The 23,082-nt window shown below is 40.0% G+C and overlaps 1 protein-coding gene across 4 annotated transcripts in view; it reads right to left on the bottom strand.

Annotated features, from left to right (window-relative positions):
• Nucleotides 1-20,940, bottom strand: part of UBR4 (ubiquitin protein ligase E3 component n-recognin 4) — a 139,862-nt gene extending 118,922 nt beyond the window's left edge. For all 4 annotated transcript variants that reach the window (XM_004377192.3, XM_023732144.1, XM_023732143.1 and 1 more), the window contains exons 1-13: nt 20,584-20,940; nt 13,856-13,953; nt 12,503-12,606; nt 11,599-11,728; nt 11,344-11,483; nt 9,576-9,678; nt 9,313-9,454; nt 9,045-9,169; nt 5,908-6,032; nt 5,206-5,265; nt 4,922-5,112; nt 619-718; nt 357-494 (exon numbers count right to left, since the gene is read on the bottom strand). In XM_004377192.3, the coding sequence (XP_004377249.1) occupies nt 357-494; nt 619-718; nt 4,922-5,112; nt 5,206-5,265; nt 5,908-6,032; nt 9,045-9,169; nt 9,313-9,454; nt 9,576-9,678; nt 11,344-11,483; nt 11,599-11,728; nt 12,503-12,606; nt 13,856-13,953; nt 20,584-20,771 (1,644 nt within the window). In that variant the 5' untranslated portion in view covers nt 20,772-20,940. The remainder of the gene's footprint in view (nt 1-356; nt 495-618; nt 719-4,921; nt 5,113-5,205; nt 5,266-5,907; nt 6,033-9,044; nt 9,170-9,312; nt 9,455-9,575; nt 9,679-11,343; nt 11,484-11,598; nt 11,729-12,502; nt 12,607-13,855; nt 13,954-20,583) is intronic.
• Nucleotides 20,941-23,082: the final 2,142 nt, after the last annotated feature.

Below are 23,082 nucleotides of genomic sequence, written 5' to 3'. Positions count from 1 at the left end.
ACAGCACAATTGGAAGAGCGTAGTCAATGTCACTGAACTGTGCATGTAGAAATTTTTGAAATGGTGTATCTTTGGCTATGTGTATCTTCACCAAAAAAAAAAAAAAAAGGTCGAGAAGTTAGAGGGTTAATATGTTGTGGGGTTGTTAACCAATGTCATAAAACAACATGTGTACTACTGCTTCATGAGAAACTATTTGTTCTATAAGCCTTCACCTGAAGTACAATAAATTAAAAAAAAAAAAAAAAATTTAAGTTTATAAGGGTCATGGGGTATGGTCAGTTTCCTTTCTTTTGAGAAGGTTATGTAATTACAAGTTTTTCCAAATTTGCAAATTATCAATGGCTAATTCCCACCTTTCTGTAGGAAGTTGACAGTAAGGTCAGCAACAAGTTTGTCAGTGGGACAGAGTCAATGAGCCGTTGAATCCTCTGTATGGAGGTACTCTGGGCCATAATACTCAGGACTGCAGGAGGACCATCCGTCTCCCAACCCTGAAGGTAACAATATCAAGAGAATTAATGATACGACTGAACAAGAAAAAACAACCTGATTTGGTGGCTCAAGCTAGATTTCCCAGAAGTGATGTGCGGGTTCCCACAAGTATAACCTCCTCACCTTGTGCAGAGCTTCCACCTGCAGGTCTTGAAAGAGAGATGTTAACAGCTTGATCGCATGGTTTGCTAAGATTACTGACAGCACTCCAAATCCCTGATGCCTATACACAAAGAAAAAACACAAAGCTTAAAATACTGAACGATGAATTACAACCCCTAAGACAGTAGATTGTGACATTTTTGGGTCCAAGACTCTTTTAAGAATCTATGGACCTTTCTCCAGGAAAAGAAAAAAATTGCACTGACACACACAATCCACATATAATTTCAGAAGTTCACAATCTCCCTGAAGCCCACCCATGGACTGCCTAAGGATCCACAGGCTTCAAGTTAAGAACTCCTGGAATTGAAGAAACTCTTCCAAATACAGGGTTTTTTGGTTTTTTTTTTAATTTAAACTATCAGTTTAAAGCTACTAGGTCACGTGAAGATGCTGATATTTAAATGTTGGCTGAAGTTTTAAAGAGTCTGTTTTTTTATTGTTGTGCTTTAAGTGACAGCTTACAATTCAAGTTAGTCTCTCACAGAAAAATTTATACATACATTGTTATGTGATCCTAGTTGATCTCCCTATACTATGACAACACACTCTTCCTTTTTACCCCAGATTTCCCATGTCCGTTCAACCAGCTCCTGACCCTCTCTGCCTTCTCATCTTGCCTCCGGACAGGAGCTGCCCATTTAGTCTCATGTATCTACTTGAGCTAAGAAGCACACTCTTCACGAGTATCATTTTATGTCCCATAATCCAGTCTAATCTTTGTCTGAAGAGTTGGCCTCAGGAATGGTTTTAGTTTTGGGCTAACAGAGAGTCCAGGGGCCCTGTCTTCCAAGGCCCCTCCAGTCTCAGTCAAACCATTCAGTTTGGTCTTTTAACTAGAATTTGAGTTCTGTATCCCACTTTTCTCCTGCTCCAACAGGAACTCTCTGTTGTGCTCCCTGTCTAGGCAGTCATTGGTGGTAGCCAGGCACCATCTAGTTCTTCTGGTCTCAGGCTGATGGAGTCTCTGGTTTATGCGGCCCTTTCTGTCTCTTGGGCTAATATTTTCCTTGTGCCTTTGCTGTTAAACCGTCCTTCTTTTGAGAAGAAGAACATGGGTTAAAAAGTTACCAACTTCTATAAAATATCTTGGAATAAATCTAGGAGAATAAAAACAAAGTTTTACACTAAATCTGAGTAAAACTTTTTCTTTCTGTCCCAGATGTCCACATGACAAAGGGTTAATAAATCTAATATAAAAAGAGGTCACGTAAATCAATAAGAAAAATGGACAAACACCATAGAGAAACTGGGGCAAAGGACATATGGCAGTTTACAAAAAAGAAACACAAATGACCAATAAATATGTAAAGGAAACGCAATCACACTAGTAATCAAAGAAATGAGAGTAAGAAAATATAACAACATTCTTCTCCTCTAAGATTAGCAAATATGAAGACTAATAATACCCAGTATCAAAGAGGATGTGGGGAAATGGGCATACTCACACACAGTTGTTGGGAATGCAAAGTAGTATAACTTTTCTGAAGAGCGGTTTGGCAAAACATTCTAAATTTTTCAATATGTGTGCCCTTTGTCATAACAACTGTACTTTCAGAAATTCGTCAAAGGGGATAATTAAACAATTCCACAAACATTTATGTTTAAAAAGGTTTATCAAAACATGGTTTATCAAAATAAGAAGTTTGGAACAACCTAAGTAAGTGTTCATCACCTGGACAATTAGTTAACTACGCTATATGTATATAGTTGAATACTACCAACTATTAAAAATTATGTAACATCTGTATTCAGTGATACTGCAAAAATGTATACAACATTTAATATACAGTGATTTCATTTTTGTAAACATGTATTTTACATATGTGTAGCACAGAGAAATGTCTGGAAGAATGTTTACCAATTTGAGTGGTAGAATTTGGGATGATCTTTTTTCTTTGTTACGCTCATCTGTATGGTTTGTTACTTACATAATATCATGTATTGTTTTTCACATCTGAAGAACAGCTATTTTTAAAATGTAACTGGTACTTCTCTCTAAGGATATACTTTTCAGTGTTCTCCCATTTCCCCCTCCAATGCCAGGAGTGAAGATAACCACTCACAAAGTCACAAATCCACAAATCACTGCTCCCTCTGAAATACTCACATCTCCCTACTTTGCCTACTGTCTACCATTTCCAATGCCTATTTCAGATTTCAAAACTTCCTCAGGGAAGCCTTTCTGGATTTCCCTGACCAGGTAAAATCCTCCTATTATAGTACCCTCTAGGTGCAATTTTATATATATTTGTATGAATACCTACTTTATGTCTTTTGAGAATGTGTCAGTGTTTTGACTCATCGCAGCATTTCCGAATCAACAGAGAGTCTGGCATAGAGAAAATACTTGGTGGATGATTTGTTGAATGACGTCCAGAATTTGACCTCTTCCTTAAACTCCAGACTCACACGTCCAACTGCCTACTCAACATCTCACACATATGTCTAACAGTCATCTTAAACTCAGCATATCCAAGATCAAATTCTTTATTTCTTCCTCTTCCTTTCATCCAACCTACTCCTAAACCAGTGCTCCCCATCTCAGTAAATGATACAACCCAGTCACTCAAGTTAAAAATATTCACATGTCATCTTTGACTTCTCCATCTCACACACATATAAGCCATTGGCAAATTGTGTCAGCACCTTCAAAGCATATCTCAATTTGACCTCTTCTCTCCACCTGTACCACCACTACCCTATTCCAAGTCACCTCTGTCTCTCATGTGCAGTAATTCATTAGCTTTCCAACTATCCTCTTCTTCTTGTCTTACCTGCGCAGTCTATTCTCCACACAGCAGCTAGATTCTCAGACACTAATAAATTAGATCATGTCACTACTCCTCTGTTCAAAACACTTTTTTTTAAAGAAAAAAAAAAAACTCAAATCCATTACCGTCAAGTCAATTCCAACTAATAGCGACCCTAGCGGACAGAGAAGTGCCCCATAGGGTTTCAAAGGAGTGGCTGTTGGATTCGAAAAGTCGACCTTTTGCTTAGCAGGTGCACTCTTGGCCACTGCGCCACCAGGGTTCTGATCAAAACCCTCTAACAGTTAATTATTAATTATACATGGCCCTAGATGATCTGGCACCTAGCTAGTTCTCTAACTCAATTTTTTACCTTTTCTACCTCAATAACTCTACTCTAGTCACACTGACCTTGCTGATCCTCAAAAATGCCAATCATACCTCCACCTCAAACCTGGAACAATTCCACCCCAAATATTTGCATGGCTCACTCTGTCACTTCACATATGTCCTACATCTTGTCTACAGAGCATTCTCCTGACCATCTTAACTAAAACAGCATCCCCTGTCACTCTCTAGCCCTTTGCTCTAGCTTATTTTTCCTCATAACACTTATATGTAATAATTTATCATGTACTTATTAGTATATTTGTTTACTGTTTCTCCGGTTAGAAAGTGAACTCCATCAGGGCAAGAACGGTGCTTTCTTTAGTGCTATATCTTCAGTGCATAGAATAGAGCCTAGTACATAGTAGAGACTGAATGAATAAATAAAATACAGAAATGCCTGGGCTTAGAAAACAAAGCCTTGAACAGCACAGAAGTCATACCTCTAACTTCTTTTCTAGTAAGCAGGACTGATTACCCAGACTTGATCAAAGCGGTAGCAAATGTTTCAGGAAGCAAGCTATAAAACCTGAAAGTATACTCACTTTCCAGGTTAAACATGCAAGTGAACACTCAACTCCAAGTCAAACAAGCCCACTTTACAAAACAGAAACATTTTTTTCTAAATATATTTTTCTAAATATATTTTTCTAAAATATACAACATTACAAAGGTATTTTCTCTACCTTAGAAGAGATAAGGAGACAAAATCAGAGAATGAGTGACTTATCCAAAGTACACAGCTACAATCATCATGATCATCATCTTAGATTTTAAATTCAAACCAGGTATGCTGTTGCTGTTGTTACGAGCCGTCAAGTTAATTTTAGACTCATAGCAACCCCATGTGATACGGCAGAACTTCCCTGCAGGGTTTTCTTGGCTGTAATCTTTACAGAAGCAGATCACCAGGTCTTTCTCCCATGAAGCTACTGGGTGGGTTCAAATCGCCAACCCTTCTGTTAGCAGCCACGCTCTTAACCACTGCACCACCAGAGCTCCTGGGGCAAATTTTTCTATTACTGTAGAGATGAGAAGTTACACTAGCTCTCCATTCATATGAAATGCCAGGGGAAAAAAAAAAAGACAAAACAAACACGGGAAGCAATCAAGTAGACACATACCCTTTTCCAGGCCCCAGTTTAGGAGAGCCCACTCCCTCTTTTGTACGAGAAAGGATGTCTCTGACTCGGAGTGCAGCCAGTGGATCTTTCTCTTTCCCCTTATCAGCCAAGGCAGTAGGACTGAGGTTCAGTATGAGGAAAAGACTGTTTAACAAGCACCAGGCACCCAGCAGTTGGAAGTTCTGATAGTGCTGTTATAAAAGGCACAAAATAAAAATATGAACATAGAGATATTCATATCTTAGAGACTACAAGACATAAGCATAGCAAAAACTGCTTCCTACCTCACCACCAGCCCGGCGGGAATTGCTGATTGCTTGTCCAATCATGTCATAGATTTCAAGCTGTCCAATATCAAACACACACAAAAATCTGAGCAAGCTGACATATTTCATTATAAATACTATATCCTACCCAAATTAATTTAACTTAAAGAGTTCAATATCCTTAGGTCACTTTTCAATGATACAATTCCATCACACTTTCCTTGGATCTTCATATGTAGCTGACTCCCTCTTTTGTTTTCATTCAGCTCAAACTTTACCTTCTCAAAGAGGCTTTCCCTCCACCCAACCTAAAGCAGCACGCCAGACCCAAACCAGGTCACTTTCTTCCACATTTATTTTCTTCCATGCACTTACCACTATCTAAAATTATTCTGTTTATTGTTATGTCTCCACTAAAAGTACACTGACACATAGGAAGGCCTCAAAAATATTTGTTGAATGAATAAATAATCTTTCATGAGGTCCACTGCGACCACAAAGTTGTAGTGTTATCTATAAAGTCCAAACAGAAAGGTAAGCATTTATTTAAACCAATCAACAAATTAACAAGCTGAATGCCTACTCTTAGACCTGCAACCCAAGGGGAAGGAGTGTGGAAATCATTGTAAGTTCTTTCCTCTATCAAAGACAAAAGTAAAACTGAACATGTTCCCTTATTTGAAAAATTAAGCCTCCCATATCCCCAGATGTTTGGCTTACACATTTCTGGACAATAGTAGCTGCATCACTTTCATAGTCTTCTTCTTTGGAACTGGTGGACCCTGTCCGCACTTGCTGGGCACTACCCACATGAAGAATGGCCATGCAGGTTGCCACACTCACACCTGAAAAAGAAGATGTAAGGATTCCAGTTCTGGTCATGGAGGACTCACACCAAAAGCAATTCCATGATTTGATTACTGAGTGTACACTCCACACAGGAATTACCCAAATGAGCTGAAAACGTATGTCCGCACAAACACGTGCACATATATGTTTATAGCAGCTTTATTCATAATTGCCAAAAATTGGAAGCAACGAAGATGTCTTTCAAAAGATGAATAGATGAACTGTGGTACATTCATACAATGGTACATCATTCAGCAATATAAAAAAATAAGCCATGAAAATACTTGGAGAAACCTTAAATCATACCGTATGATTTCAACTATATGACATTCAGGAAAAAGAAGAACTATAAAGCCAGTAAAAAGATCATTGGTTGCCAGGGGCTCAAGATGGGGGGAAGGGACGAATAAGTGGAGCACAGAGGATTTTTAGGGCGGTGAAACTCTTCTGTACCATACTATAATGGTGGATACATGACATTATGCATCCCACAGAACTGTACAACACAAAGTGAACTCTAATGTAACTGTGGATTTTCACTAATAACACAGTATCAATAATGGGCTTGTCAATTGTAACAAATGTACCACATTAATGCAAGATGTCAATAATAGGAGAAACTGTGTGGGGAGAGATGGGATATATAGGAACTCTCTGTACTATCTGCTCAATTTCTCTGTAAATCCAGAACTGCTCTAAAAAATAAAATATATTAATTTTTTAAATAATAAAAAAATGCATTTAAAAACTTTTTGATGGTGAAAAACAAAACCCTGTTATGGACTGAACTGTATTCCCCTAACCCCTATACCTGTAAATGTAATTCTATCTGGGAACAGGGTTTTCTGTTACGTTAATGAGGTCATATCAGTATACGGTATGTCTTAAACTTACTCACTTTTGAGATATCAAAAGACCAGATTAGGCACAGAAGCAAATATAAATGAGGTAAAGACAGATGCCATATGGAGATCTCCAGAGAAATGCCAAGAATGCTAGAGAAGCTGAGACAAGGATTTTCCCCCAGAGCGGACAGAGAGAAATTTCTCCTAGAGCCCATATCCTTAATTTGGACTTCTAGCCTCTAAACTATGAGGAAATAAATTTCTGTTCTTTAAAACCACCCGCTTGTGGTATTTTTGTTACAACAGCGTTAGCAAACTAAGACAAATCCCATACTTGTTATTCTTCTAAGACATTAAAGCCAAGTCCCTTTCCTTACATCAAATCCCAAATGGTCAAATTTCAATAACAAACCAAATCTGAGATCTTTAATCCAACTATGAACTTTTAAGTCATCTTTAATCCTATTGACTTTAATCACTTACTAAGTACATTGAGATGCATGTGATATTCAAGAAAACTCCCTGAAAATCTAAATTAATAAACTCCAAGTTAAAAGACGCAAAAATTAAATGCAAGCACCAAGAAACTCAAATACTGGAGTTTGGCTTGGAGAGAGCCCATTCTAGTGTGTGTCCACAGCTTTCTACTCTTCCTGCTGCTGTTCTAGTTCAGGCTGGCACACTGCCACCAGCAGGGTTTTCCTAAAATACAGCACTGATCATATCGTACTTCAAAGTCTACAGTGGTCTCGACTCTCTATAGAATATGGTCCAAATGTCTACGCCCTCTCTGACTGGGCCCTACTCTTTCTTTCCAGCTATACAACACTCAGTAGGTGCTCTGGTGGTGCAGCAGTTAAGGCACTGGCTGCTAACTGAAAGGCCGGCAGTTCAAAACCACCAGCAGTTTTGAGGGAGAAAGATGTGGCAGTGTCTGCTTCTGTAAAGACTGACAGCCTTGGAAACTCTATGGAGTTGCTATGAGTTGGAATCGACTTGACTGCAGTGGGTTTGTTTTTTTTTTTTGGCTGCAACACTCACTCATACAGACTTAAACATACACACACTTATGCAGTATATTCCCCCAAACTCTAGGATACTTTTGGTTCTGCTCTTTCCTCTAAGTATACCCAAGTTGAAACTCTACCTGCCCTACAAAATACAACAGAACTCCTTCATGATTAGTGCCTTCCCCCCAATGAAAGTATGCTCTGCCTCCTCTAAACTTTCTTCTCACCTCTCATTCATTTTCTTTTTCGTATAAAAGTTATTGACTTATATCCTCTAAAACACTCTGAGGTCCTTAACAGCAAAGCTGTCTTTATATTACTTTATATTACTATGTGCCCAGAGATGTGCAAAATAAAGCTCTCCAGAGAATGCAGGGAGGTGACTCAACAATTTCCTAGTGCTCCCAAGGTCAGGCTTCCAAGACTGCCTGCCCAAACCTTACCTGCAGAACCAAGTAAACTGAAATTGCTATTCCTTCCAAGACATATTAGGTCTAAGGTATGTCTTGGAATTTAAAACCAAAGATCACTGATTTAGGTTAAAAAGTCACTGTGACAATAACTTGAGAGAGTAAACACCAGCTGCCAAGCCCCAGTTTCAAGGCAGCACGGCCAACAGGAGGAAAGAGGACTTTACCGGAGTTGTATTTTTCAATATGAACAGGTGCACCTGTTCCATAAAGCATTCCTCAAACCGGTTCCCACAGCGAAACTTGGTCTCTCTTTTCTTTGTGTGTACATAGTATTCTATACTTCTCCTATTGCCTTTATCATCTGTTATAAATCATACTCTGTAGCCCTGTCCATTCTCCATTGCTCAGCTGCAGGCTCCCTGAGTCTAAGGACTACAAGTTGTTCATCTCAATATCCCAATAGTTCTTAGCATTTTGCCTGCACACAGCAGACCCTTAATACGTGTACATACTAGAAAATCAAGTGTATATATAATACACTGCCAGCAGTTGAACAATAGGACGATTTATAAAGATTCTTATAGAGGCCTATGTCACCTGAATGAGACATTAGATGATTCTTAGGGGAAGAGACCAAATAAAGGGGAAGAGAGTAGAGTAACCAGGAGGATTCTCATGGCTTCCAGAGAGTACACCTGGGCTTAACTGAGAAAATGAGACCGGGCACAATAACCTCTCACCTGCATACAGACAACTTAGGCTGAGGACTGTCACATCTTGTAGACGAGAAGGATTGAGAGGTTCCAACACAGGTAGAGAAAGGGTATCCAATGCCATGGTTACATCAATCACCAGTGAATGAAAACTGGAACATAACAGGGAAGATTAACGAAATTGTCTCATAGAATCACTTGCTTCTATAATGTGGTAGTTAAAATCAGCATGGCATAACTAACCAACTATATATCCCAGAATGTAAAGCTTACATACACCCTGGGAGCACCTTACCCATTACGAACAGCAGTGGCATCTGCTACTGTTGCAGGCATGATGAAGAAAGAATTGGCCAACACTGCATCTTGAAACCGATTGATGTAACGTAGGAAATATGGCAGGTTCAAACACACACGCAGTAGCTTCTCTGAGCCACCTGAATTAATGAAAAAGCAAACAGGCCTGTCTGCTGCTTTATTCTTCTCCACATGGAAGAAGCACATAAAGAAGTTTCATAAGCAGAGGAACCAGCTTTATGACAATAAATGGACTCTCACCAAGCTCTTGAAGACTAGCCACATTCTGAGCTATGAACACATTCTTTGTTTTGATAGCAGAGGCTTGATCTGTGGATGACTGCTCATCATTTTCTCCTTCCGCCTAAAAAGAAGTATAAGATATGAAAGACCTATCAAGACAGCTATCATCTGTTCATTGTCTGCTGCCCTGGAGCTCAGAGTCAAACCAAGTGTCCAAAGTAAGTAGTAGCTCTATGTTACAGATTGAACTGTGTCTCTCAAAAATACATGTTGATGACAGAGTGTTCTGGACAGAGCTGGAGAAGGATGCAGAACATAATTCTAACTCACAAAAAAAAGACCAGATTTACTGGCCTAAAGGAGACTGGAGAAACCCTAAGAGTATGGCCCCCAGACACCGTTTTAGCTCAGTGGTGAAGTTATCTCCGAGGTTCACCGTTCAGCCTGGGAGTGGACAGCCCCATGAAACCAAATGGGACTAATGAGGTACAGTAGTCCGGTGACAAGGGCCAGAAGGCAGAAGGGGACAAGGAAGCTGGTAATAGGGAACCCAAGGTTGAGTAAGGATATTGTTGATGTGTTGTGAGATTGTTAACCATTGTCATAGGGCAACATGTGTAGTAACTGTTAAATGAGAAACTATTTTGTTCTGTAAGCCTTCATCTTAAGTGAGAATAGCAGCACAATTGGAAGAGCGTAGTCAATGTCACTGAACTGTGCATGTAGAAATTTTTGAAATGGTGTATCTTTGGCTATGTGTATTTTCACCAAAAAAAAAAGGTGGAGAAGTTAGAGGGTTGACATGTTGTGGGGTTGTTAACCAATGTCATAAAACAATATGTGTACTACTGTTTCATGAGAAACTATTTGTTCTGTAAGCCTTCACCTGAAGTATCATTAAAAAAAAAAAAAAAAAAGGTGTTGAAATTCTAACCCCTAGACCTGTGCATATAATCCCATTTGGGAACAGGGTTTTCTTTGTTATGTTAATAAGACCATATGAGTGTAGGGTATGTCCCAAACCTAATCACTTCTGAGTGATACAAAAACTAACATAAATACAGAGTCCGTACTAGCACAAATGGGAGAAGACAGATGCCAAGGAACTGAGAAAAGTCAGGGCTAGTGACCCTGAAAATGACAAGGATCTTCCCCTAGAGCTGGTGCCCTGAATTCAGACTTTTAGCCTTCTAAACTGTGAGGAAACAAATTTCTGTTGTTTAAAGCCACCCACTTGTGGTATTTGTTACAGCAGTACTACGAAACTAAAACGCTCCATAAATACTCTTCAGACTCCACAATCAATGCTGGGTAATCTCCCCTAATGCTGGAGAAAATATAGGTTATTTTCCTAAGGAGAAGGGAAAAATATATAGCTTAAAAAAATACATACTACAGCAAGTATAGAGTGGTCCCTTTTATGGAAAACTGTACATGCTCTTTATAGTTACTTGTATTCAGAAATGCCTACAAGAATATTAATAACTGTGGATAGGAGTCAGGATGCTTTACTTTTTTTTTGTTTTGTATTCAAATTTTTTTCTACCATAGGCATATATATCATTTTCTATATCACAAACATTGTTGTTAGGTGCCATCAAGTCGGTTCCAACTCATAACCACCCTATGTGTAAGAGAACAAAATACTGCCCAGTCCTGTGCCATACTAACAATAGTAGGTATGTTTTTGAGCCCATGTTTACTACTTATTTTTTCTAGTGTTATTATCTTAACCAGTTCCACAGAGATGCAAACATGGGCCTTCACATTTGACTCAGTAACTCACCAGAGTCTGTGGGCTGATGGGTGGTGATGCCACAGTTCTAGGGTTGAAAACTGAGGTCAGCTGATTCAAGAAATTCATTTGTACCTCCTTCTGCCTCAGCTCTGGGCTTACTGGCGAGGCCAGATCTTTCTGATCTTCCACTAGAAAAACACAAAGACCAAAAAGAGATAAAGAGGGTACCACTAGAAGATAAAATAGGAAAAAAGTTGACCATGGAAGTGGCCGAGCAACCACATCTGTCAGAGGAACACCAACCATCTGAAAGCGTCTTCACTGTTTGTGGCAGCTTGGCAGACTTCATCATTGCTGTGAATGTGATAATTTCAGTTCTGTCTAGTCTGCTGCAGCCAGTGCATAGGCCCTTGATCAGGAGAATTAGGTGTTTCTGGGGAAAAAAAGCAAACAAACTCAAATATGTCACTTACAAGATACTACTCTTCTGGGAATTCTAACTTGCACAGGGCCAAATTGAGATTCATATCAAGAAATGCAAATTGGAAAAAAACACTAATGCACAGAGTGTAAGCTGACGGTCCTCAGACCATATCTGGCTTACAGATTTGTCTTATTTAGTTCTTATAATAGTATTTTTTAGAAATTTGAAATAGTGACTAACTTTTAAAAAATAGAAGGCTTTACATAGAAATCCAAATTTCTTATCTCTCTCAATAATTTACGAGCTATAGTAACCTGAGCATTCATTCCTGCATAGCAACAACAGCAGGAACCAAATAGTGACTGACTGACCCCTTTAGATGGGGGCGGAGCAATGCACCCTCTCAACTAGTACACTTCACTCATTTTATGTTACCAGCCTGGTCCCTGCAGGCATATAAATTTACAATCCTTGAAAAGTCTCTGCAGCCCTCTATATCAGGGGTTGACAAACTACATCCCCATCACCTGCTTTTGTAAATAAAGTTTTTTGGAACACAGCCACGCTCATTCATTTATGTTACGTCTACGGCTGCTTTCACACTGCACAGGCAGAGTTGGGTAGTTGCAACAGAGATGTATGGCCCATAAATACTTACTTTCTGGCCTATTATAGAAAAAGTTAGCTGACCCCTGCTCTATGCCATCCCTTCTCCATCAATTCCCCTAGTCAGTCATAATTTTACCTCAAAATAAGGGCCAGAAATGGGCCCATCACTCTCACCTGGGACACAGCACAAGCCTCATCTGGATTCTCCAGGCGCAAAAGAGAAAACTCAATCAGGACTTTACAGGCTGCTGCCACTGACTGAAGCTGGTTCCGGGGAACTGAGAAAGCAATAAATTTTACTTAACTTCAGATTGCTGTAACTTACTTCAGCCTTGCAGTTAATAAATCAAGCAAAACAAGTACTAGGCTCCATATGGCAAACATTCCCAGTATCATTCTATGATAATAATCCAAGTTTACTCAGAACCAAAATCCAAGGGACAAACAAAGGCATCCTGGCATTGATAGCCATCAATTAATTATAGATCACTTACCTTACATTTACTCAAAATTAAGATGATTATAATAATGGCAAATACTTGCATCAGACTTACTACATGTCAAGTACTTCAAATACTTTAACTCACTTAATCCTTAAATCAATTCTATGAGGTAGCTACTATTATTTTCCCCTTCCCCCTTCTTTTTTAACAGATGAGGAAACTAAGCCAGAGAGAGGTTAAATGACTTGCCCAAAGTCTCCCAGCTAGATTCAAGTCCCAGAAGTCTGGCTCTAGAGTTCATGCTCTTAAGCACTAGTCGACACTAGCTCTCCTTCCCCATAAGTTCTAAATGCCTTTCACAAGGGATTTTCTACACAAAGTTTCTTCAAGCTAAAAGTGATTGTTTCACCAGCACCAGCATCAGTAATAAACAGCACTGGACACTGAAAGTATTATTCAGTTCTATAGCTTCCTTTCAGTTTATTTGCTTAGCAAACTATTCAAGTAAGTAAATTACTAAAATTCTTCAGGACTGCTCGTTAGATTAAAAATTAAACTGAAAATGTAAAAATTCAAAAGTAGTATACAATAAGGGTTTGGTCTCTTTTTTTGGATAGAAAAGTTAAGAAAATGGGGAACTGAAGTTGAAATCCATTTATATTCCAGAGAACACAAAAGGATAATTCACTTTTCACCAAAACCAAATAAGAACTAGAACCTTAGTTACTGGCTGCTAACCCAGAGGTCAGTATCCATCCCCAATGCCTGTACTAACACAAGGGTAATTACATGTGTGAAATCTACAATAAAATGTTTCTGATTAAGAAGGTGAGGGAGGTTAGCTTAATGTGTTATGAAGTAGGTGTCCAAGCCCAGTAGCTTTTAAATCCCACTTGGGTGGCCTAGGTAAGAGTAACTTTTTGAGTCTCATCAAAGCTGAAGTTGTCTCTGCTCTTGGGTGACCAGCTCAGGGGTGTTAAAACACAGACTTCATTAACAACTTGTTCAGACAACCTAATAAGAGGATAAACAATCTCCCTATTCATAAGCCCTCAAAAGGGAGTGACAAGAGTGGAATACTTACTGAGGCTGCAAACTGTTGTAATATAATGTGTGGAAAGTGCAACAAAAGATGAGTAGAATGGCTCATACTGCTTCTCGTGGTGCAGGATTTCTGATTCACTGCAACAAAATAATTCAGCCAACATTCACTGAATGTTTTCTATGTGTCAGATAGCCACTTTACAGGTATTATGTTATCTAATTCTTATAACAACTCTACTTGGTAGGTATCACTATCATTTCTATCTTCAAGATTGGGAAAGTGAAACTTAGAGAATTAAAATTAAGCATCTTGTTCAAGGTATCAGGTTTAGTAAATGGTAGAGACTACTAAACAGGAAGCATTTTCAAACTCACTTGGAATTTTAAAAACATAACTAAAAACATAACAGGATACCATTTTGTCCTATATTATTGACTGGCAAAGACCAAAAGTTAACCATTCCTTGTGACTGCCAAAAAGGAGTAGCCACAGCAGTCATAAAATACTGTTACTGAGAATATAAATTAATCAATCCTGAAGACCAAACAAGGCTCGTCCATAAGGCAGTACCTTCAAACGAATCAACAAGTCAAGGTCCTTAGGAAATTATCTTGTTGTTATTGTTGTTAATCGCCATTGAGTCGATTCTGAGTCATACTGACCCCCTGTGAACAGAGTAGAACTGCTCCATAGGGTTTTCAAGGCTGTGACCTTTTAGAAGTAGATCATCAGGCCTTACTTTCGCGATGTCTCGGGGTGGGTTTGAACAGCCAATCTTTCAAAGAAATCATCTAATCTATGCTAAAATCCAAAATTCATTAGGTTCCCCCATGTAGGATACAGCTAGATTACATCAGATTCAGTGATTTTAATCACTTCTCTTATCTTTAGCCCTCTTCTGTGAGAATCTTCAGCCCAACCAAATCAAAAACTCTTGCCATTGAGTCGATTTCCAACTAGTAGTGACCCTATAGGACAGAGAAGAACTGCCCCATAGGGTTTCCAAAGTGCAGCTAGTAGACTTGAACTGCCAACTTTCTAATCAGCAGCCAAACGCTTAACCACTATACCAAATCTTCAGCCCAACTAGGCCTTAAGTCTGAAGCACTCTTAAATACTAATCCTGAATCCATGAAACATGAAGGCAAAGAAAAGAACAAAATGTATCTTATTAAATAGACAGAGCAGACAGATTTTTGGCTAAATAGTTTCCTTAGTGAGTTAACTTTCCAACAAGTAACAGCCTAGAAAAAGAAATGTAAACAGAGTCAGGACTCCATTCATTGCAGGCAACACTATCACTTGCCAAATCAACACAAGAGCCAAAGAGAAGTCCAACTTTCAAAGGTGCCAATGTGAGTAATGAATCACCTTAAGCAACACTTAAGAACTTGGCACTGCAAGAACTTTGCTATTTGGAGATTTATCAAGGATAAATGGGTAGTTATCAAAGATTAGTTCCTTATCTTGGAAACTTTTTCACCAAGAAAAAAGACATTATGGAGCACTTATGATGCACAAAGATCTTCCTGCCCTCCAAAGATCGTTTGTTTATTAGGATAGTTTAAAAGGAGAAAACAAAAACCTTTAAACATCAAGGAGCACTGGAAGTTTCTGGTGACCATCACATCTGTAAGGCTCATATCATATTCATCAAAAAACTCCCTACCAAATTCCCTTGCTTCTACCTCATATACTTTAGTTGTTCCTTCCCTCCCATCTTTATAACTTCTTATTCATTGTTCTAAGGTTTTCCCACTCTGCAATTGGATGTATTTTACTGAGTTATTTAATTTCCCTGCTTTATTTCAAAGGGTCAGAGCTGCTAACCACCAGTTTTTTCAGTCGAATACGTTTACCAAAACTAAGAGGAAAATTGCCCACCCAAAAGAGAAACTTATCCTGCTGCTTTCATTCCCATTCTGACAATGAAACGGATCTAAAATATAGGAATAAACTCATTTAATTGCCTGGTTCAGTGCTGTCACATTGTGATTTAATGAACCCTCCTTCCTGTCCTAGCACTATGCAACTGCCTTATTGCAATAAAAGAAGAAAAATGTACTTTGAGCAAAGATGGACACTAGCACAGAAAAAAATGGAACAGTCTTGTGCTACACTTATGATTTGGTTAGGGTAACTAAGGGCAAATCAGTGAGAAATGAGTTTTAAAGGACTTGAAAGAGGAAGTAGAGAAATAATGGACATGTGGCCAAAAGGACAGTGTCCTATCTCTTGATTTTAAAGAAGCAAGTATGTATGAGTCACCTAGTAAAAATGTGTTGCCACACATCCCTATCCCACCCTCATTCCCCAAGAATCTGACAGCCACCAAAGGATACAGAGAAATGGAAAAATGGAACAAAAGGCAAGAAGCTCGGTAGAGAGAGAAAGCACGAAGAAATTACAGGCAAATATAACACAGAAGAAGAAAAATAAGGAGACTTAAAGGTAAAAAACCTGTCTCTTCTCTGGTTGGTCAAGCTGTCTTCCTAAAACACCTGCTTCTTCCAACAAACTCTACAATAACACCAGTCAGCCTGAAACACTGCTGAGAGACGAGGAATCTGAAGCTTTTATACTCCATACTAAATAAATGCACTGCAGAGTACAAAACAGTAGCCAGGTAAGAGAAACCCAATTTAACACCTAAGTAAAAAAGAACTGGCCAGGGCCTGGAAGCATCGAGCTTTTTTATGAAGAGGTGCAGATTTGAGGAGAGAGCAAAATAAAAGGCTAAGGATTCACCTCCCTTCTCCCTTACATAACATACTGTTCATATTTTCTTTGTAAACTGGAAACTCCACAAACCCCTTCTCACTCATCAAATTTATAAACTCCCAAGTATAGAATCCATTATGTTTATTCTTTCATGATACTTACAATCATGCTTATTCATTAAAAAAGAATATTATTGTATGTCTGCTGTGTGTCACAAAGTGGTTAACTAACACATGTTAACAAAAGAGTTGAAAGCTTTCTTTCAGATACGTCCCTCACAGTCTTTTGACAAACCTGTGGTGAATACGATACTAAGACATGGAAACACCTAACTAGTCACAGGGCTGTTGTTGCTGTTGTTGTGTGCTGTTGAGTCCATTCTGACTCATAGTGACCCTACAGGACAGAGCAGAACTTCCCCATAGGGTTTCCAAGGAGCAGCTGGTGGATTCGAACTTTGGTTAGCAGCCTGAGCTCTTAACCACTTCGCCATCAGGGCTCCAAACTAATCTCACAATTATACTCTATCTTTTGGTGGTGGGCTCTTTTTCTATAGGTTGATCACCAACTTATGAACTACAGCATATAAGCTGAAAAGATCATGGCAATAGCGCTTCCCTTTTAAGATTTTTAGGAAATGACTATGCATTATTTAATGGGGATGTTGTGACAGACTTCCCAAGTACGTCTCTTTGGCCTAAATTCTATCAAATAATTGGGAGGCAGAGACTCTCAAAGAGGCTTATCACTAAGGAGACCAGGACAGCCCAGGAAGAACTGGCTCAGGAGAAAGGGGCATTTTTTTTTTAAATCTACAAGGAGTCAATGAAGTTGTTGTTCAATAACAACCATGCTCACCAGCACACCTTGCACAGAGTTAAAAAAGGAATTCTTCATACCACCTAAAAACAGAAGATAACAATTATACTAATTAATCCTACATATGGCACGTGCCTGACTGAAATGGTTCAAGCTCCACTTCCGGTCTGGAAAAGTAATAGCGTTTAAAAGATTTTCAGTCTTTACTACTAAAAGACATGCTAGCTACAGACCTGAAATCCGTTGCTGTCAAGTTGATTCCAACTCATAGCAAACTTACAGGACAGAGTAGAACTGCCCTGTATGGCTTCCAAGGAGTGGCTGGTAGATTCAAACTGCCAACCTTCTGGTTAGCAGCTGAGCTCTTAACCACTGCACCACCAGAGCTCCTAGCTACAGACAGTGGAAATGAAAATGACTTCTCTTTAAGTAAACTCAGATTACTTTTTCTTTTAAAAAATCTAATGACACTTCTGAGAATATGCAAATCAATGTATCCATTATCAATTTATCACAAATAATTTGGTTACAAAGCCAAATTTAACAAACAGGGTCTGGACCTAGGAATTTTTTTATCTACCTTTTCTTCAAACCTAAAGGTCAATCCCATCTATAACAGCATGAAAACACATATCACGACACAAAGAAGTCTCTTGGAGCATGTGTCATCATCCGCAGGAGCCAAGAAAGGCTAACTCAATGCATCCAGGCTGCCAGATAGGAGGTAAGAGCTGGCATCATCAAGCCCGAGAGACAGAGAGTAGTATATTGCAACAGAAAAAAACAGAAGGTCCCTAGAGACAAGGAAACAAACATGGCAGGTATAATGACAGGAAAAAAAAACACAGGAACTGCAGAAGATGAGAGTGGTAATCACAAAAGTGAAACAGCCCAGGCACCCAAACTTTTTACTATCTACAAAGCAAAGCCCACCTGAGCATCTGCTGGCTATGATCTGGTGCTATACTATGTGGGCATAACTCGCTATTCAAGAAATACTTCCACAATTCTGAGACCCTTATTTCATCTTTTGACAGGCAAATGAATAAAACTTTTGATAAAAAAAATATTGATAGCAAGGTACTAATTGTGCTCAAATGTAGGGATTGGCAAACTATGGTCTGCAGGATAAACCCAGCCAGTTGCCTGTTTTGTACTGCCCATAGCTAAAAATGGTTTTATATTTGTAATGGCTGAAAAATAATCAAAAGAATATTTCATGACATGTAAATATTATATGAAATCCAAATTTCAGTGTCCATAAATAACATTTTGGAACACAGCCACGCCCATCCACTTACGTATTGTGTGTGGCTCTTTCGTTCTACAATGACAGAGCTGAAAAAGAGACCGTATGGCCCGCAAATACTATCTGGCCCTTTACAGAAAAGGTTTGCCGACTCCTGCTCTATACCAGACTAAATACTTGATATTTTCAGTTGTTTTAGCTGCAAAGAATTTTTTAATTTCTTTTGGAATTTTTTTCTCCTTAAGGTCATACTCCTCTCATACAGCCTAAAGAGGACACATGAACAGGCTTTCAAATTTAAGAGAGCCACACACAACACACCCATATACAAAAAGAGAGATTTCAATGATCTTGCCTTCCAGTGAAAGTTTGTGTTACTAAACACCCATCAGATTGGACTTCTTCTCTAAATCATGAAGAGAGGTCCTACTAGTGTCTATGAGCACAGACAACTCTTGGTTATCTCAGTCAATACCAGATGCAAGAGGGGCCACCATCACGTATACTGCAAAATTCAAACTTAGTTTGGTGTATTCAGTTTTGGCTCTTTCCACAGGTTGCTTAGTTGTTGTAGTTTAAAAGACATGGGCCCAGAATACAGAATGTATAGGAGGATGTCAACAAATGACTTTATAATTTATTCAGCTCATGTCCATAAAAGAAAATGTTATAAAAAGAGTAGAATATTGTTGATTTTAAGTAACACAATCAGTATAATTCAGAAAAAAAAAATCGCTAACCCAAATGTTTAAAAAAGAGGTTACATAATTTGAGGACAATATCTTTGACATTTGTTTACATTTTAAGAATATTCCTGGCTTAATGATTATATAGGAAAACCCACCTGAAAGTTAACAGTAAAGATACCACACCCAACCATTATTTTACTATTCAAAAAAAAAAAAAAAACCCTCTGCATCCAAAGCATAAAAAACCTAACAAAGCACAATAGTAAATAATTTGTCAGACCATGGGCCTCCTTAAGTAACAAATAGCAATGTCTAAATTTCTGGATAACATTTAGGTATACTGGTGTTGACAGGACACTAAAGTGACCCAGTGAGTAAACGCATGGAGTTGCTTAAGAAAGGTTTGGCTAGAGAAATGAAAGTGATACTGGTTTTAAAAGCGCAAGTCTACCATTAAAATACGAAAGGTTGCTATGACCAGAATACATCAGGAACAGTCAGGTACTTTGATATCACCACCTTTGACTGAACCCAACTCTCACAACCTAAGAATCTCTGTACAAAAAGGAAAATCCATGTAACAGCAAAACAAGTTACGTTTGTAAAAGATTCTGAAGCTATTTTACTGAGGGAGAGAGAAGCTGAGAGGCGAAAAAAAGATCTATCCATCTTTGGGAAAATAATGACCTCAGACTGACACATGCAAACGTTTTTAATCAAAGACCGTTACAGTTGAAATGTGCAGTAAGTGCAACGTAAAAATATAGTCATCATTGGTAACTAGTGGCTTAAGCCACATAAATAGCACGTGCCCCCGGTGATTATAGCACCTCGGAGAGACCGTTATTAAATTATGTGGTAGGTGTCCAATTTAAAACCCTCGGCTCCGCTGCGGCCCAGGCTCAGGCAACGGGGGAGATCAGTGTGTGCACTGAAATGCAAACTCATCAACGTCTTGACCTTAAGACAGGAGGCAGTCCCGGGGACGTTCCCATTAGAGCGCGAAGCATCTCAGTCACTCCCAAACGTGTCTGGCCACGCCCTTCAGAGAAAACGTCCTCAAAACTTTTGCTCGGGAGGGGAAACTGAGGCACGGATGATTTACATACACTGGTGGAAAGGACTCCAGATAAGCCTTGGTCTCTTATGGCCGGGGAGTCCCGTGGCCGTGGCTGGGGCGACGGGGTCCCCAGGCGGGAGGAGCCGGCCCGTGAAGCTGGTCCACACGATTTGGCACAACCTCCCCTCCCCCTCCCTGTGCCCGCCCCGCCGGGGCCGCCGCCCGGTACCTCTCGATGACTGAGGCCACCAGCTGCGGCAACTCCTTCATCTCGAAGGCAGAGTAGGACGCGGACAGTAGGGGCCGCACCGCCACCTCCCAGCCCGGTGTCGAGTCGGCCCCCTCTACCGGGGCCCCGAGCGTCGGCGCCGCTGCTGCCGCCGCCGCAGACGCCTCTTCACCGCCGCTCGTCGCCATCTTTCGTCGTACTACTGCGGCTCCCTCCGGGGGCTTGCCACCGGCTCAGCACCGCCTCCCGGGAGGGGCGGAAGTGATGTAATATGTCGCGTCAGAAGGCGCGACGCAGTCGCGGACCAAAACGCGCCGCGGGCGGAGTGGGTACCGCCTCTCTCCTCTCACAGGGTAGCAGGCCGGGTCGGAGGTGCTACGCCTGCTTAGAACGTAGTGGCGCTTCGTGGAAGGGTGGGAGAGTGTTAACCTCCGCGCCTGCGCAGTCCAAGTTTTTCGTAAAGTTGAGAGCCGTGAGTCAGGTTTTCGGAACGCCCAGAAAAGGTGAGTTTAGGACCTGCTTTCAGTTGGCAAGTCCAGGGTATGAAAGCAGACTGTTGTTACTGCTGTTAGGTGCCGGAGTGTCGCTTACGACTCATAACAACCCCATGTACAACAGAACGGAATACTGCCCTGTCCTGTGCCATCGTCACAGTCTTTGCTACGTTTGAGCGTTTGAGCTCATTGTTGCAGCCACTGTGTCAATCCATCTCGTTGAGCGTCTTCCTCTTTTTGGATGACTCTCTACCAAGCATGATGTCCTTCTCCAGGGACTAATCCCTCCTGGTAACATGTCCAAAGTACATGAGATGAAATCTTGCTATCCTTCTAAGGAGCATTCTGGCTGTACTTCCAAGACAGATTTGTTCGTTCTTCTAGCAGTCCATAGTATATTCAATATTCTTCGCCAAACCCGTAATTCAAAGGCATCAATTCTTCAATCTTATTCCTTGTCTACTTTCACATGCATATGAGGCGATTGAAAATACCATGGCTTGGGTCAGGCGCACCTTAGTCCTTAAAGTGACGTCTTTGCTTTTGAACACTTTAAAGAAGTCTTTTGCAGCACATTTGCCCAGTGCAATATGTCGTTTGATTTCTTGACTGCTGCTTCCATGGGCGTTGATTGTGGATCCAAGTAAAATAAAATCCTTGACAACTTCAGTCTTTTCTCCATTTATCATGATGTTGCTTATTGGTCCATTTGTGAGGTTTTTTTGTTGTTGTTGTTGTTTTTAATGTTGAGGTATCATGCATGCTGAAGGCTGTAGTCTTCAATCTTCATCAGTAAGTGCTTCAAGTCCTCTTCACTTTCTGCAAGGAGGGTTGTGTCATCTGCATAATGCAGGTTGTTAATGAGTCTTCCACCAATCCTGATGCCGCTTTCTTCATATAGTCCAGCTTCTCGGATTATTTGCTCAGCATACAGATTGAATAAGTGTGATGAAAGAATACAACCCCAACGCACACCCTTCCTTACTTTAAACCGTGCAGTATCCCCTTGTTCCATTCGAGCACCTGGTCTTCCTTGTAGGTGTTTGGATATTATTGTGCCACTGAGAGTGAAGCCATTCCTCTTCTATTTGTCATTCCCACATGATAGACCGTATGATTGTCTGATCCAAAATGGCCAATACCAGTCTATTTCAGCTCAGTAATGCCTAGGATATCAATCTTTATGCATTCCATTTCATTTTTGATGACCTCCAATTTTCATAGATTCATACTTCGCACATTCCACGTTCCAGTTATTAATGGATGTTTGCAGCTGTTTCTTCTCATTTTGAGTTGTGCCACATCAGTAAATGAAGGTCCTGAAAGCTTGACTCCATCCACGTCATTAAGGTCTACTCTACTTTGAGGAGGCAGCTCTTTCCCAGTTGTGTTTTGAGTGCCTTCCAACCTGAGGGGCTCATCTTCCGGCACTGTACCAGACAGTGTTCCACGGCTATTCATAAGGTTTTCACTGGCCAGTTTTTTTAGAAGTAGACCTCCAGGTCCTTCTTCCTAGTCTGTCTTAGTCTGGAAGCTCCACTGAAACCTGTCTACCATGGGTGACCCTGCTGGTATTTGAAATACCACTGGCATAGCTTCCAGCATCACAGCAACACACAAGCCACCACAGTATGACAAACTGACAGATAAGTGGTGGTCATACACTTCAGTGGTTGTAAATTGTACCTCAAACAATCTAAAAACATCAAACCAAAAAAACCAGTCCTGTTTCTGTCGAGTCAATTCCAACTCATAGCAACCCTATAGGACAAAGTAGAACTGCTCCATAAGGTTTCCAGTCAGCAGTAGATTCGAACTGTGGACTTTTTGGTTAGCAGCCAAACACTTAACCACTGCACCACCAGGGATGGATAAGCCTCACTGCAAAAGCCACAAAAACAAGAGATGCTGGTGTTTTATTTCAGAAAAAAATCCATCTGAGATAGGGAACCCAAGGTTGAGTCAGGATATTGTTGATGTGTTGTGAGATTGTTAACCATTGTCA

The sequence above is a fragment of the Trichechus manatus genome, unplaced genomic scaffold, assembly GCF_000243295.1.
Source record: "Trichechus manatus latirostris isolate Lorelei unplaced genomic scaffold, TriManLat1.0 scaffold00048, whole genome shotgun sequence".
NCBI lineage: Eukaryota > Metazoa > Chordata > Mammalia > Sirenia > Trichechidae > Trichechus > Trichechus manatus.
Note: the sequence above shows the minus strand (reverse complement) of the source record. Positions and strands in the feature narration are given on the sequence as shown.